Raw genomic sequence first — 17,274 nt, forward strand, 5'->3', positions numbered from 1 at the left:
GTTGGACCTTTGCTCTCCATTCTTTGCCTGCTATGGCTGTGGAAGTCCATCTCCTGCTGGCCTATGGAGAGAGTCAAGGTTCTTGAGGTACAGTTTATTAGCAATAAAGTACACCCTTTTCAAGTGGACAGTTCAAGGAGTTTTGGCAAAAGTGTATAGACATGAATCACCCAGTATGGCCAAGCCAGAGCCTGTCGCAGAAATATCTCTGTGTCTCTGTGGTCGCCTCTCCTACCTGGCCCTGGCAGCCATTAACCATCTTCTGGCCTTGGGGTTTTGCCTTTTTTAGACTGTCAGGTGAATCACATCATGTGCTGCCTTTTATTGGGCTGCCTGCTCTCCACCCATGTTTGTGCATCCACCCAAGCCTTGGATATGTTTCTTGCGTGGGGCTGATACTCCAATACTTGCATGTGAGGCGATTTTGGTAAACAGTGTTCCACTGTGTGTACAGAAACTGAATTCTATGTTGCTAAGACCATGACGTTCATACTCACTGTTGTCAGTATAGCTTTTTCTGCTAAGGAAACAGTTCTTGTGGTTCATGTTTGGAAACCTTGACATTGCAATAGATTGCTAACTGTTCTACCAAACTCTTATGTCCTTCAGAATGATCACAGAGGGTGATAGCACATCAGAATGCTTGTTAATAAGGCTTTCATATAGGAATAGTGGAGTTCTTTCTATTTTAGAAGCTCTCAGTTATTTGGGTAGTTGATGAAACAGTATTGGACCCACTGATCTCCCCTTTGTCAAATACAATAATAACAATTATAGTAACATCATTTAGTGCTCTATATGAGAAGCTTGGTTGTTTTTACCAGAAAGTTCTGTGTGGACTTTAGTTCTTTATCTGAAACAGTCACAGAGACACAAGGAGGGCACTGTGGGCAATGGTTCATTTGCTGAAGCAAAGTGTAGTGCTTTGGTCATGGAAAATGAACCACATGTCAGGTCCTTCATCATAAACGGAGTCACGCTTGGGTAGCCTCTCTCACAGTGAGGCAGCCCTCAGTTGAACCTGTGTGTTCTACCTCTATGGTACAGCTCCTAGCCACCTTCTTTTGGTAGAGGGGCTGTTACCCAAAACGGCAGCACCCTCATCCTCTCTCTGAATAATTTGGGGGAAGCACAGAAATTTGTATATATACATTTTTTTTTTGTCTTTCAGTTCACGAACCAGTTCGAATTGCATATGACAGGCCTCGGGGTCGTCCCGTGTCCAAGAAGAAGGTGAGTGTGGCTGTGAATCCTCACATGTGACATAGTCAGAGTTTTCCAGAGTTTCGAAGGACACTGTGGCCTGTGACTAAGCTATAGTCATGTTTCAGGCCAAGTGTCAACATACAAGGCACAACACATAGCCTTTTCTCTTTGGGGACTTTTTTAAACTGTTCTGGGAGGTCTCTTGTGGTGCAGCAGGTTGAGGATCTGGCATTGTCACTGCAGCAGCTTGGGTCGCTGCTGTGGCGCAGGTTGGATCCCTGGCCCAGGAACTTCTACATGTTTTGGGCACCACCCCAAACAAAACACTATTCTTTTTTTTTTTTTTTTTTTTTTGTCTTTTTGCTGTTTCTTGGGCTGCTCCCGCGGCATATGAAGGTTCCCAGGCTAGGGGTCGAATCGGAGCTGTAGCCACCGGCCTGAGCCACAGCAACGCGGGATCCGAGCCACGTCTGCAACCTACACCACAGCTCACGGCAACGCCGGATCGTTAACCCACTGAGCGAGGGCAGGGACCGAACCCGCAACCTCATGGTTCCTAGTCAGATTCGTTAACCACTGCGCCACGATGGGAACTCCCAAAACACTATTCTGCTTTGCCCAAAGCACAGGAGGGAGTAATTAGTCTATTTAACGGATGGACGAGGCCTAATATGTACAACGGATTGAAGAGATGAACAAGATAATGTCTCAGCCATTGAGAAGTTCAGATATAGTGAACTAGAATTGTGATTAAAAGAGTGCACATCTGGCTAGTAATCTGTGTGTGTGTGTGTGTGTGTGTGTGTGTGTTTTCTTTAGCTGGTCAGCACCTCCTATATGCCCAGCTCACCTAGAGACAACAGTGAACAGGGCTGGCAAGGACAAAAATGTGCAGGACCAGGTCATGGGGTTTGCTGTCGGTGCAGAGGAACAGGTCAAAGAAAGACGGGGAATAATTTGGGTTGGGGGCGGTACCCTTTAACCAGGGAGGCCTAGGAGAAGCCCCAGGAAAGCAGGGAGCCCTTTGTGCTTGGAGTGGAGTGATAGGGGTGGGGAGGTGACCCAAGTCACGTAGGGCCTGTAGATGGATGTCAGCATAGACATCCATCTACAGGCCCTAGAATAGGCCCCAAGAATAGAATAGGGCCCCAAGAATAGGCCCCTAGAATAGGCCCCAAGGGTGGGGGTTTAGATGAGCAGGGGTTGGGTGAGAGCATCCTGGGGGGGTGTAGGTAGAGTGGGGGCATCAGGAGGGGTGAAGGTGGAATTGGCAGGCCTTGCTGGTGGATTGGATGTGGAACAGAGAAAGCCAGGAGCTCAAGGTGACTCTAGGGTTGTCTGTCTGGGCAGTTAAGAGAATGGAGCTGCCATTGACTGAAATGGAGAGCCCCTGTGCGGGGGCAGGACATTGGAAGGAGACAGGGGTGCACTCCCTACAGCTGGGTTGACACGTGTTGGGGCAGGTAAGGCTGGGCAAGGTCACCAGGGGTACATGTGGGGACATCACGTCTTTAGAGTTCAAGGAGGTTAGCTGGGAACCAGGTGAGGTCTCTGCTGATGTCCAATGGTGAGGAAAGCCCATGTGGTGGCTCAGACCTGTTCTGAGTACATTGCATTGGTCTCAATGGCCAGATGGAGTGTCAGTGTGACCCCAGCTACAGCTGGGAGCAAGGACCTTCCTGTGACCAAAGCTTGTGTTCCTAACAGGTGTGCTGGGTTTTAAGCTGAGCCAGCACCCGTATCCATCTCATGTCCTGGGTGAAACCACAGCCTGGTGAGATGGCAGCTGTTTCAGGCTTAGCCTGGCCATCTAATCTTAGCATGTGAATCCTGAGGTTCTGTCTGTCTGTCCGTAAAGGGGAGCAGATTGCACCTACCCTGCAGGTAGGAGATACGTTGAGGAGAAAATGAAGTGAATGTTAACCTGGGGTGCAGCTGGAGTCCTGCATACATGGGTCTTTCTGTGGGGTAACCACAGGCAAGGAAGAGGCCTCCCCTGCAGCTCCCTCCATACCTCAGCTTGGCCTGTGGTGCGCAGTGCACCGCTTTTCTCCAGCCCCAGGAGATGAGGCAGGGTCATTCTTAGACATAAATTGAACACTCAACAAAGATCCGTCCAACTGAGCTGACTCCTGTTGCTCCCATTAGTCCCACCAGAGCAGCTTTCCTGAAGCAGGTACCAGCCTGCCATGTGGGGACCTGTGGCCAGCCTTTCCCCTGCCTTCTCCACCCTCTTCTCTCCTACACTTGTCCTCTGCTCAGACCCTTTCCGCTGCCCCCAGCTGTCTTGATCAGGACAAAGGAGCCTTCTCAATCTTGTGTTCAGTGTTTAGTAAATGAATTAAAGAAACACAGGCTCAGGTGGCAGGGACTGTGAGCCCCTAGCTGCCCGCTGACCAGTTCCAGCACACAGTGGGTACTAATGAATATTCATGAGTGGAAATCCCCTCTGGGCAGGCTCCTCCTTCAGAGGCCTCTTGACTTTTTTTTTTTTTAACGGCCAAACCCATGGCATATGGAGGTTCCCAGTCTAGGGGTCCAATCAGAGCTACAGTTGCCAGCCTGCACCACAGCCACAGCAACTGGGATCTGAGCTGCATCTTCGACCTACACCACAGCTCACGGCAACGCCAGATCCTTAACCCACTGAGCAAGGCCAGGGATCGAACCTTTGTCTTCATGGATACTAGTCAGGTTCGTTAACCACTGAGTCACGGTGGGAACTCCTTTTTGTTTGTTTTGTTTTGTCTTTTATCTTTTTAGGGCCCTCCTGACCTTTTTTTCCTCCAAGCCTTTTATTATTTTATTTTAATTTTTTGGCCGCACCTGCCGTGTATGGAAGTTCTCAGGCTAGGAGTTGAATCAGAGCTGTAGCTGCCAACCTACACCACAGCTTGTGGCAATGCCAAATTCTTAACCCCCTAAGCAAGCAAGGCCAGGGATTGAACCCTCATCCTCATGGATACTAGTCGGGTTCATTACCGCTGAGCCATGATGGGAGTTCCTCCAAGCCTTTTAGTTTGTCTTCCCACAGCCAGCTCTGGAGCCCAGATCTCCTCTAGGGCTTCTTACCTCTCCACCCATAAAATCTGTCACAGAAGCCTCCTCCTTACCAGCTGCTCCAGCTCTCAGTGAGGTCTGCCCTGTCTAGACATGGACCCCAGATCCAAGTAAAACCTGGTCCCTGCCCTTGGGGTGCTCTTAGAGCTCAGACCTGAGAAGAAGCAGGCAGACAGACTGGTAGATCGGTCAGGTTTGCTGAGCAATGCCTGAGGGCAGTCAGGGAAGCTTCCAGGATGTAGTTACTACTCAGAGTTCTGGAAGCTCATGGAATGAATGAAGCAATGCGTGGCCACGAGGTGGGAGTTGAACAAGCAGGACCCTTTGAGCTGATTTTCTGCACAGCCTCTCTCAACTGCCTGTCTATCTCTCTCCTACCTAAGCCCTGCCTCCCTCTGACGCCTGCACCCCAGGGCCCTTCCTGCCTCAAGGCCTGTGCCCTGTTCCCCTCAGCCTGGGATATGCCCTCTCATCATCACAGGGCCACCCTCTTTATCCAAGTCTCCACTCTGGGCTCTGCCTACTGACCCTTTGATCCCAGGACCCGCCATCCCCTCACAAAGTTTAATTCACAGTCTTAATACTGCAACAGGAGTAATCACACGAAAGCCGGAGAGGCTGGCCTGGCTTGGTTCTGCAGGGGCACCTCCAGCTGGTGACCTCTAGCCTTTAGAAGTCTCAACCCATCCAGGGAGTTTGCCAACCACAGCTTGACCTTAAAGATCTGGGGAGTCAAGAAGGCTCAAGAGGTGTTAGTGCTGGATTATGTCCTGAGCAGACCCTCGATCCTAGAGCTTTGCTGCACCCCATGTGCCACACTCTTCTCTCTCTTCAGAAACCCAAGGACTTGGATTTCGCCCAGCAAAAGCTGACTGACAAGAACCTCGGGTTCCAGATGCTGCAGAAGATGGGCTGGAAAGAGGGCCACGGCCTGGGCTCCTGTGGGAAGGGCATCAGGGAGCCCGTCAGCGTGTACGCGGCAGGCGCCAGGGGCCGGGAGTGGGCATGGCAGCTATGCCTGGGGAGATGAGGCTTTCTGTGGGATTCTGGTCCTAAAGTCCTTTGATCTGCAGCCTGGGTTTTGGTTTCCCTCATGTTGAACATGGCTTAAAGCAGGTCATTGACATATGCGGGTGTTTGCACAGCTCCTTGCTATGCTTGCATAGACATGATCGATCCCTGGCATTTGGCCACATTCATTATTGTCATAAAAGCTAAGTGGTAATTCTGGGTAGTTATTGCTAAGAACCACTTCCGTTTCCCAGAAACCCTTAGGCAGACTAGCCAGGATAGAGCACAGCCCAGAGTTTAAGCCCCGTTAACATCCAGCAAGCATTTCAGTTAAAACCGAGCTTAGCACCTGCTGGGGAGGCTTGCTGCTATAGTCAGGGGCTAGCTTCTGAGCATGCTCCTCAGAAGGACCACATACCCGCACAGGTGAGTATCCCTTGTTCCCCATTGTGAATTGTGTCTTTACTTTCCCTTTTTCTTGCTGTCACTGTTGTGTGTCCCCCATACCTCTGTCCCATTCTGATGGCTTGGGCTGTTTTCGGCCTCCTGGTGGCCAGGCCCTGGGCTCAGATGTGGCTAACTCTCCATTTTGCTCCTTAGGGGAACTGCCTCGGAAGGGGAGGGGTTGGGTGCCGACGGGCAGGAGCACAAAGAAGACACATTTGACGTGTTCCGTCAGAGGATGATGCAAATGTACAGACACAAACGGGCCAACAAATAGGTATGTTTGTGAGCTAGTGTGTGGGGCATTCTGCCTAAACTGGCATTCTGGTACACAGAGAAGCTTCCTCCAGAAAAGTTGGTGTGCCCCACTTCTCAAAAACCAAACACCAAAGTACCACCCGCCCCCACCCCACACACAAACCCCCAGAAAATTCTGTGAGGAAAACAGAAGGAGTGTTTGAATGCGGATGTGTCCCACCTCTCACCTTCCAGGTCTGGCTGAAGGAGCAAGCCCTGTGCTCACCAAGCACCGTCCCATGCAGCCCCCCGTGGGGCCTCAACTCAGGCTCCCAGGTGCAACTGCACGTGGCCACCTTGTGGAAACAAGCCGCCACAGGAGTGGCCTTGTGTCTTGCATGTGTAAGGGTGACCTGGAAGCTGGTGGTGCAGAGGATGCCACTCTGCCTCATCCCTTTCTGAGGGTCTTCAGATCCTTTTCCTTCCAAAGGCCCTTTGGCCTATACCCTCATCTTTCTCCTCTCATTTTAGTTGCCCTGCCCACATGTAATTTCCAACTCAGTTTTGAACAAAATCATTCTCTCCCTGAATAGATGAGAACCATTGGTGAGAAAGATAAGGCTTGAAGCAGCAATTACTCTTAAAACGCCAACTCTGTCCCGGATCTGCCCTGGAACCAGTGCCCAAGTAGGTTTGGTGTGTACATGAAAACAAACATCTCTGCAGTTTCTGGTGCAGAGGTTCCACCTGCTGGCTTTTCTGTTTCTTAAAAAAAAGAACGCACCATTTCCAGTCTGCTTTTGCCTTTCCCCCTCTTCCAAATGCTTTTGGCAGCAAGTCTTCTCGAGGTCTCCCCTGGTTCCCCCAGAAGATGGGGGTGCTCTTTAAGTGCTCAGGAACCAAGTCCTGTCAATTTTCCTGTTCCAGGATGTGTTGCTCTTGAAAAGTGATCAGTCAGCAAACTCAATGCTGAAACAATCACAGATCATATCTTCTCAAATTTAGATAAGGAATATAAATCAGTAGTAATAAGTCTGCTCTGGTACCATAACCTGTCGGAGTGCTGAAGCTCTTTGAACAAGTGGAGATACTTGATTCAATGAATGTGTTAGTTATGGAATTTCATCTCTTAAATGCATCCCAAAAGACTTAATGAAATTTCAGCAGTGTATTCAGCAGCTATATTCAGTGGGGAGTAATCATTACACTGATGAAACTTTCCCCAAATTTACTTGTCTCTCTTTAGAATCCACAAAGCAAACTACAGATTTTTGTTTTTTTAAACCACATATGGATCTCTCCTACAAAGGGGTGGGAGGTGTAAACTCTTTAAGACTCTTCATTTTCTGCATGTGTGGCAGTGTAAAGAATTGTTTTATTAGGGCCTTTGTACAGAGCAGAAAGGATCCTCTTGGGGTGGGCTCTGCAGCTGTTTGCTATTTCAAGGCATGTGATTGCCACCCCTTCCAGCTTCTCGTACTCTGCTTCTTGCAACTACATGTGAAATTTGCAGGCTGTGGGGACCTCTCAGCCCTTCCTCATAAAGCAGTAGTGTTGAAGTTTTAAATATATGCTAAAATCTGGAAAACTTGGAATCTTGCTGATACTACAAGCTTGGGGGACACAGCAGTGAGTTACCCTGACAGCCACTTTTATTGGCTGTTAGGAAATCCTTGCTTTCTCAAAGTCGCAGATCTCCTGGGCTGTAATCCCAGGCTCTTCTAGATCCATCTTGCCTGTCTGGTCCACATTTACCAGCAGAGACAGCATCATAGGCCTGAGCCAGCATCTCACATACCCACCTGTTGCCACCTTTCTTCCTGTCAGGTGTAGTCCCCAGGTCTCTGCTTGCTTCTGGTCACTTTTGTTGCTTTGGCAACTGACAGATCCTGATAGCCCTGGACATGCTAGAGGTGCCTCAGCAGAATTGAAACAGCCTGCTGGGGAGGTGTGGCTTGGGGAAACCTCAGCTATAGGAGTTTACCTTCTTTTCTGATCCTTCCAGCAGGCTTCCATGTTTGCTGTAGGTCAGGCAAAGTGATAGAACTCTGAAAATAGGGCCTCTGTCTCCCAGGCCTTTCATAGAGCACCTCTTGGCCCTGAGCAAGGCTTGCATCCCCTAACGTGGGTTCTGGCTCTTTCTTTCATAGCTCTGATCATCATATTCACTTTGTCTTAGTATGCTCATTCTTGGCTTTCTCTGCTTTAATTTATAAGTAAAATACTTGAGGAATTCCCAGTTCCCACAGCCTCCGGCCACCCCTCCTCCTGGGGTGTCCTGTTTGAGCTGACACTATGAGCCTTTGGCAAACATCAAAGGGAACACCTACTCACTGAGCCTGGAAAGTCCTGTAAGCACTCAGGTGATGCTTCTACAGAGATGGCATTGAGACAGTGAAAGCGTGGGAGCTGGGGTGGAGTGTGATGGTGCATCTTTGTGCCACCTGTCGGCCAGGGACCAGCACGCTGGCCATCTGTGCCCACCCTTGCTCTCTCCGGCAAAGGCCACTCTGCAGGGAGTGTGCGTGTGAGTGAGCGCGATGTGCAGTTGCATAGCCTTGTCAAAGTCACAGTATCTTTTCTGTCATTCTAGTTCCAGGGTCTCTTCCATGAGGACGACAGGCATCCGGAAAGTGCTAACTCGCCACTTTGGGTGCTTACTGTCTCTGCCTTGTTTCCATCACTGGAAATCATATAAAGAATTTTAGCATTTTTGGTCCTTGGTAAAACCTAGAAGACATTTGTGATGTTATAAAATGGAAGTTTTGGGGGTTTTTTCTTTTTTTTTTTTTAATCTAAGAAGTTGTGAATGTTGTTAATCACTTAGCAGTTGAAATAAATGTAGAGGAAACCCAACTTTCCATGGTCTCCATTGATGTGTTTTAATTTTTTTATTTTTTGTCTTTTTGCCTTTTCTAGGGCCATTCCCGTGGCATATGGAGATTCCTAGGCTAGGAGTCTAATCAGAGCTGTAGCCACCGGCCTACACCAGAGCCACAGCAATGTGGGATCCGAGCCGCGTCTGCAACCTACACCACAGCTCATAGCAACACTGGATCCTTAACCCACTGAGCAAGGCCAGGGATCAAACCCACAACCTCATGGTTCCTAGTCGGATTCGTTAACCCCTGCGCCACGACAGGAACTCCACCATTGATGTGTTTTTAAATCAGACTGGTCAGGAGTTCGAATTGTGGCTCAGTGGGTTAAGAACCAGAGATAGTGTCTGTGAGGATGCGGGTTTAATCCCTGGCCTTGCTCAGTGGGTTAAGGATCCAGCATTGCTGCAAGCTGCAGCATAGGTCTCAGATGCAGCTTGGATCTGGTGTTGCTGTGGTATGATGTAGGCTGGCAGCTGCAGATGTAATTCAACCTCTAGCCCAGAATTACATGCGTAGGTACGGCCCTAAAAAGAAAAAATTAAATCACACCGGTAATGGAATGAGTGGTAGATGTTGTAAGACCTACATAGAACCAGATCGTAAACACTGCTGCCTCCCAGGCATGCCCTCTGCCTGCCAGGGCCTCTCTGCCTGGCTTGCCACAGCTGGGGGTCTGATAAGTCACCAGAAAAGCCTAGAGGGTGTCAGAGAGCAGGTAGTGATCAGGGCCAAGCACAGTGGGTGGGTGTACCCTGTTCTGTGTGTTGCGGGCGGATTGTTACTAAGTACAGGAGTCTGCCTTTGAGAGACTGTCTGGACATGGGAGCTTTATCTGGGCTGCCCACAATTCACCTGCCCACCTCATGGCCTTTCTTAATCTCAGGGTCCGGGTTCCAGCTGCTAGAGTTGACCAAGACCCACCTGGGCTTTTCCCTGACTGAGGAGCTGGCCTATGGAACCTCTTCAGAGCTCCCTGCTGTTCCCATATGTTGTCTGGCCTGTGTCTGAGTCTTCCATCAGCAGCCCCTTGGTCCTTCCAGTGAGGAGGGAGGGTAAAGAGCACACAGGCAAGCCTGGCACGTACAGGACTTCAGGGGCCTCCACCTGAGCATGGCACAATGGGCAAGAGCCCCATGGTGGTATGCCCAGGGAAGCAAGGAGCCTAAGAGGCTTTGGGGGGCTTTGTTGACAGGAAGCTAGTGTTGAATCCCTGACCCTCCCTTCTCACTGTGTCCCAGAGGATACTTAGGAGTGACAAAGGACACTCAGGAATGACAGGGACCCATATGATCAAGATGGGAGCTATTGTGAATACAGTACCAAGAATCTCACACATTTGCCATCATCTTCAAGAGAGCCCTTGAAGTGGGTGTCTGCCCATGGGCCTCAGTGCCACTCCCTGAGAAAGTCACTCAGAACCTACAAGATGTTGAAGCTGGTGGTGAACCCATCTCTACCTCCCTCTTGAGAGACCCTCTTCCCAGCTCCTCTCTATCATTGCTCAAGTCTGGGGAAGGTCATTTAGACCAGTACACAGGGAGTGAAGTTCTCCAGACTAGGACACCATCAGACCTTGACCTCAGGCAGATCTCTTCACCTCAGGCCTCAGTTTCCCCTCTGCAACCTGGGAAGGATTTCTTCCAGTTCAGAAGGTAAAATTTCCTCTGCTGCCTTGTCATTTAGAGTTAATTGGAACCCAGACATGCCATTTTCAGCCTTGAGGGCCTGTCCCTTTCTCCCCCTAGCCTCCCCTCACCCTGGAAGCCTGGATTCCCCAGGACCTCAAGAGACAGAGTTCTGCCGGCAAAACTCATCTCCAGTGTTAAAGCAGGCCTTTGCCGTGCCTACACACGGACCTGTGTAACGTGTGTGCATAATACATGCAAACACGCATGTTCAAGCAACAGCAGTACACTTTCTTTGTAAAAGATTTTTTTTTTTTTTTGGTCTTTTTTTTTAGGGCCACACCCTCAGCACATGGAGGTTCTCAGGCTAGGGATCGAATCAGAGCCGTGGGCATCAGCCTATGCCACAGCCACAGCCACGTCAGATCCAAGCCACAGATTAAACCAGAGTCCTCAGGGATACTAGTCAGATCTGCTTCTGCTGAGCCATTGACAGGAACTCCTGTAAAAGATTTTTAAAAATACAAAAGCCAGATAGATACAGAGCAGAGCACAGAAGTTTCCCCTCCTTCCCATTCCCATGTAAAAATAACAAAAAAATCATGTAAAAGACATTGGAGTTCCCATCGTGGTGCAGTGGTTAATGAATCCGACTAGGAACCATGAGGTTGCAGGTTCGATCCCTGGCCTTGCTCAGTGGGTTGAGGATCCGGCATTGCCGTGAGCTGTGGTGTAGGTTGCAGACGCAGCTTGGATCCTGAATGGCTGTGGCTGTGGCATAGGCCAGCGGCTACAGCTCCGACTGGACCCCTGGCCTGGGAACCTCCATATGCCGTGGGAAGCGGCCCTAGAAAAGGCAAAAAAAAAAAAAGACAAAGGCATACCATGCATGCTGCCTGGAGACTCACTTCCTCATGTGGTTGGAGGTCTTGACAGTCTGTCCACGTGAGTAAAATTTTCAAGTACTGTTTGTGAATAAGTAATGCCTGAGTAAGGTCAAAAATTAACAGAAGTATGTTCTATGGGAAAATAATTTTCCGCAACCCACAGCACCCAGGTCTCAGATCCCTTATGTGTAGTTGATATATATACATATGGGCATATTTTAGATAGAACCCTTTTTTAAAAATGCAAATTGTACTTCGATGCACATTTTATCCTGCTTGTTGCTTTTTATTACTAAACATTTTTTCAAAAAAAAATGTAAGTATATCTATGTAATGGACAGTCATTTATCTCCCCACCCATAGCCATATTCATTGTTGGCCAAACAATGGCCCCAACATTGTAGAACACCTTTATGGATAAAGCCTTAGACATGGTGTTTCTGAGACCAAGGGATCTCCCTGGGGTCTCCCCACCTCACTGCCTCCCTCCACAGCTTTCCTGTACCTTCTGACTTTGGGAGCAACCCTGGGGGCATACCTGTTAACCCATAGCCATGGCTGTCTCACCAGTGTGTGCTGGAGCTTGGACCCAGGAAGTACTCCACCGCAAATGAGACCATGGCCCTGATCCCTTTGGATTGTGTTCCTGCGCTCTATTTAGGACATGGATCTGGCTGCCCCTGCCTCCTCTACTTCCCCCAGGCTCCCCTACTTTAACCCTGTCACCCCCCCCCAAAAAAAACCTGACCATTCTAGAGCTGACAAAGCCATAGCAGGTGACCTTGTTCCCAGAGGGGCCTTTGGCCTGGGCAGGGGACCCTGCTCCTCCAGGCCTTGACTTCCCCTTCTATCCAATGAGTGCATAACACCCATCCAAGGAGCATCAAAAGGGCTGGAGAAGGGCCAGTGGGTGAGGGTAGGGGGGCTGTCACATCAGGTAGTGGGACTCTGCCTTGGATTCCTCCAGTGAAATGGGGTAGCTGATTTGCAGGGTTATACATGGTACCTCTCCTAGAGAAGGTTTAGAGGAACTGGTTTTGTTACTGATCCACAGCCCCTCCTCCTGGGCCTCTGTTTCCCCACCTCTGAAGCAGGCATTGTCCATGAGGATCCCCAACCCCGTTTACAGTGTGTCCTGCTCATCTTGCCCTGGCCAGCCCAAGGTGGGGGTCATACACCCAAACTGCCCCCTTTCTACTGAGGAGGTGCTGAGACCTAGGGACCAGCCCTTAGGAGACAGGTAAATTGTCAAACTCCCATGTGTTTGTGGCATGGGGACGGTAGGATGGGAGTAAGTGTGACAGTTACTGCTGGGGCTGGGGCCAAACTCCAGCCCAGGTGGACAACTCTGCTGGCTGACCCATCCTATTTTACAGATGGGGAAACTGAGGCCCAGAAAGGGGAAAGTTTCACAATGAGCTCTTCAAAATCTCCATGCCTGGAGTTCCGTTCATGGCTCCACGGTTAATGAACCAGAATAGGATCCATGAGGATGCGGGTTTGATCCCTGGCCTCACTCAGTGGGTTTAAGGATCCGGCATTGCCGTGAGCTGTGGTGTAGGTTGCAGATGCAACTCAGATCCTGTGCTGCTGTGGCCGTGCAGCTGTAGCTCTGATTCAATCCCTAGCCTGGGAAACTCCATATGCCATGAGTGCAGCCCTGAAATACAAAAAAAAAAAAAAAAAAAAAAACAAAAAAACAAAAAAACAAAAAACCCTCCATGCCAGTTCAAGCCTCAGTTTCCCCATCTTGGTAGAGCTGGCATTGTGCTGCAGCAAGCAACAACCATTCAAACTCATTATTGGGATCTAGAATTAAGCCCCGGCATCAAGTTTTGGCTCCTAGTCTGGGATTATCAAGTGTTGGAGAGACTCCTTCAGAAACTGTCTCCCAGGGAGTTCCCATGGTGGCGCAGTGGTTAATGAATCCGATTAGGAACCATGAGGTTGCGGGTTCGATCTCTGGCCTTGCTCAGTGGGTTAAGGATCCGGCGTAGCCGTGAGCTGTGGTGTAGGTCTCAGACTTGGCTCGGATCCCACGTTGCTGTGGCTCTGGCGTAGGCCGGTGGCTACAGCTCTGATTAGACCCCTGGCCTGGGAACCTCCATATGCCCGTGGGAGCGGCCCAAGAAATGGCAAAAAAAAAAAAAAAAAAAAAAAAGAAAGAAAAGAAAAAAAGAAACTGTCTCCCAGACTATATACTGTGACAAATCTCCTTCTGATAGTCAGTAGCCTCACTGCACTCTAACCCTCACATCTAGCAGAAGCTGGCCCATTTCCCAGTGAAGAAACTTAGGCCTGGGAGTCTGACTCCAGACTCACACTAGACACCAGGATTTCCAGTTGGTCTCATCTGGTTTTGAAGACCCTCATATATTCACACACGTGTGCGCATGTACATGCATGCATGCACACACACAAAGACAGACGTGTGCACATGTAGGCTCAATGCCTCATATATGCAGACCCACATGCACACACACACCATTTCTATTTCCCACCAAGCCCATGCTCACCGTCCTGAGAACTTCGGCACTCAAGAATTGTAGCTCCACCATGAATCTGCTACCAGCTGCTTCCTTTAAGACCCCAGGAGGGGGGTCTCCTGAGCTGAGCTTTTCTCTTTGCTTAATTTTTCTCCAAAGATTCCTCCGTTTGGACTTATGGGAGGACTTATTCCAGTTCCAGGAATTCCTGGTCCAGGTGTGAGGTGTGAGTTTTCAGCTTTTTTTTTTTTTTTTTTTGGTCTTTTCTGAGGCCACACCCATGGCATATGGAGGTTCCCAGGCTAAGGGTCTAATCAGAGCTACAGCTGCTGGTCTACACCACAGCCACAGCAATGCCACAGCCAAGCCGCATCTTCCACCTACACCACAGCTCACCGCAACGACGGATCCTTAACCCACTGAGCAAGGCCAGGGATTGAACCTGCAACCTCATGGTTCCTAGTCGGATTTGTTGACCACTGAGCCACAACGGGGACTCCCGTGTCTATATCTTGATAACTTGCTTTTGCCCAGGGGCAGCTCAGAGCAAACAGAACTCGAGGGTTTGAATCCTCAGTCCTAATATGTCCTCCCTGTGCTGTGTGACCTGGGGTGAGTGATCCACCTCTCTGAGCCTTATTTCCCGCATTTATAAAATGAAAGAACGGTAGTATCTAATGCCAGCTTCTGAGAATCAGCGCCAGTGTGCTGCAAAGCTCACAAATGTTCACTGTACTCTTTCCACCGTTCTATGTCACTGGGAGCCTGTCATTGAGACTTCCTGTCGGCCTGCTCCTCCTAAAAATAACGTTCCCAAGTCCTTATCTGAATCCTGTGATGTGATGGAAGGATCACAATGAGTGATCTTGGAAAATGCACTTCATCCCTTGGAACCTCAGTTTCCTCATATGCGGAATAAGGATATTAGTCCTCTCCTGGAGCACCAGCCCAGAAGTCTGTGTGAACAAGGAATTTGGAGAAAAGCAATGGAAGCAGCTAATAAATACCTGAGAAGAGGCATTCCCTCTGACCACAAGCCCAGACAAATGTTAGAATTGCTAATGCCCAGTGCTTGCCTGCATTGGCAGGGACAGCACCTCCCTCCTTACTGGTGTCCATGAGGACCACCCCAATTTTTTTGTTTCTTATTGATGTAAAATTCATGAGTGAACAGTAACATTTCATATGTTCACAGTGTTGTGCAAGCCCTATCTCTACCTAGTTCCAGTACATTCCCATCACCCCAAAAGGAATCTCCGCATCCATTAGTAGTCATTCCCCATACCCCCTTCCCCAGGCCCTAATAATCTCTAATGTGTTTTCTGTCTCTATGGATTTGTCCATTCTAAGTATTTTATAGAAATTGATCATACACTGCGTGGTCCTTTGTGTCTGGCTTCACTTAACCTAATGTTTTCAGGGTTCATCCACAATGTAGTAGTGTCAGTGCTTCATTCCTTTTTATGGCTGAGTAATATTCCACTGTATATCTGGGCCATATTTTGTTCATCTCTTCATCTATTGGTGGACATTTGTATATTTCCCACCTTTTGGCAATGGTGAAAAATGCTGCTCGGAACACACGTGTATAAATTTTGGCTCGAAAATCTGTTTTCAATTCTTTTGGATCTGTACCTAAGGGCAGAATTACTGGATCGTATAACAATTCTACATTTACTTTTTTGAGGAGCTGCCAAGCTGTTTTCCATGGGTTTGCTCCATACTCCTGTATCTTCGCCAACTGATCTGGGCCAATATCTTTAAAAGCCACGATCCTCTCCCTCATGGAGCAAACCCACTGTGGTCAACCCAGGGCATGATTCTCCATGTCCACAGATGTGAGGCAGAATCCTGGGAACAAAGCAAATAGAGGGATGGTAGAGAGAAATTAAGAGGTCTTCCGGGAATTTCCACTGTGGCACAGCGGAAACAAACCCAACTAGTATCCATGAGGATGTGGATTTGATCCTTGGCCTCCCTCAGTGGGTTAAGGATCCTGCGTTGCTGTGGGCTGTGGTGTAGGTCGAAGATGGGGCTCGGATCTGGCATTGCTGTGGCTGTGGTGTAGGTCAGCAGCTGTAGCTCTGATTTGAGCCCTAACCTGGGAAATTCCGTATGCTGCAGGTGAGGTGCTAAAAAAAAAAAGAAGAAGAAGAAGAAGAAAGAAAGAAAGGAAAGAAAGAGAGAGAGAGAACTTTGGATGTGAAATATGATGAAAATTTTCATAAAGAATTTAGACCCCAGAGGACAAACTCCAAAGCATGATGTGATTTTTGCAGAATCCGAAAGGATGAAATTGCAAAGGGTGATGTGATTTTTGTATAAAATTTCTAAAATGTAGACAGATTCCCCCACATACAGAGAAGGGTCTGCTCCAAACTGTCTGAGTCATGGGAAAGTGGTGGAGGCGGGGCGGAAGATCTTCCTTTCCTTTCTGCAGCCGTGTGTGCCTGGGAGCTGGGAGAGCGCATGCCTATGCAGTTTGAAAAGAAAACCCATTGATGAATGTTCAAAGGAAGTAAAAATGATGGAGCCTGTGCTGGCGGCAATTGTCAGTCTTTGTTTCAGAGGCAGCTGTGGTTTTAGGAGAAAAAAGCACCAGATGTGAATCTAGAAAGTCTCTTCCCGTGTCAAATAGGTGATTGAACATTGCTTCCTCCAGGACTGCTTTTTATAGGCTGCCATGAATGTCCCTCCAGCATCTCTCTGACAGTCTCTCTGTAGCCTTTGTCCATCTATCTTTTGGTTCACTCAGTCACTCACTCGTTCATTCTTCTATTCATGCCCTCACTCATTCCCTTAGTCCCTCCGTCATTCATTTCTTCATTCATTCATTCCCTCATTTACCTATTCATTCCCTCATTCAGGCATTCCCTCATTCATTCCCTCACTCATCCTCTAACTGATTCATTCCTCATTCACTCACTCATTCATTCATTTTTTTTCACCCACTCATTCATTCACTATAGATTTGAGAAACACTTAACTGCTCCTTCCTGGTGGAATTTTCCAGCCAAGCTCTAAAGCCACAATGAAATTACAAACTCAAGTCAGTGATTTGAAGGAAACATCCAAGGTACAAATAAAAGTGCCATGCTGGGGCCTGGTCTGGGAGGTAACATTTCACTGGAGACCTAAAGGATGACTAAGAGGATGCCAGGATAGAGAAAGGAAGGCAAAGGCCCTGAGGTGCACATGATCTCAGCTCAGAAAGAGGAGGGAGAGGAAGAGAGCCTGGAGGGAGAAAAGGGTAAGGGGTTTCTGGGGTGAGAGACAAGTATAGATTTTGTCCTAAGGCAATGAGGAATCATGGGAGGCTTCAGAGCATGGCAGGGGCACAGCCCTGTTTATACTTTTTTTTTATTGTGGTAAAAATTATTTAACATAAATGTTACCTTTTTAAAATGTTTAATTGCATGGCATTTAATACATTCGC

At 48.6% G+C, this 17,274-nt stretch overlaps 1 protein-coding gene across 43 annotated transcripts in view; it reads left to right on the plus strand.

Annotated features, from left to right (window-relative positions):
• Positions 1–8,814, plus strand: part of SUGP2 (SURP and G-patch domain containing 2) — a 37,653-nt gene extending 28,839 nt beyond the window's left edge. For 8 of the 43 annotated variants that reach the window (XR_014837340.1, XR_014837346.1, XR_014837344.1 and 5 more), the window contains 5 exons: positions 1,172–1,233; positions 5,102–5,238; positions 5,878–5,998; positions 6,552–6,645; positions 8,552–8,814. Coding sequence is in view for 19 of the 43 variants with exons in the window: in XM_013991302.3 (XP_013846756.1) it covers positions 1,172–1,233; positions 5,102–5,238; positions 5,878–5,998 (320 nt within the window). In the remaining 24 variants the exon portion in view is untranslated. Of the gene's footprint in view, positions 1–1,171; positions 1,352–1,602; positions 1,981–2,025; positions 2,141–2,556; positions 2,670–5,101; positions 5,239–5,877 lie in introns of those variants that run through there. The other 35 variants (XM_005652918.3, XM_085012185.1, XM_021083462.2 and 32 more) reach the window with 9 other exon arrangements.
• Positions 8,815–17,274: the final 8,460 nt, after the last annotated feature.

Source organism: Sus scrofa, chromosome 2, assembly GCF_054392235.1.
Source record: "Sus scrofa isolate SSC_HxYL_T2T_F1_AM1 chromosome 2, Sscrofa_HxYL_maternal_Yorkshire_Landrace_v2.0, whole genome shotgun sequence".
In the NCBI taxonomy this organism is placed as follows: Eukaryota; Metazoa; Chordata; class Mammalia; order Artiodactyla; family Suidae; genus Sus; species Sus scrofa.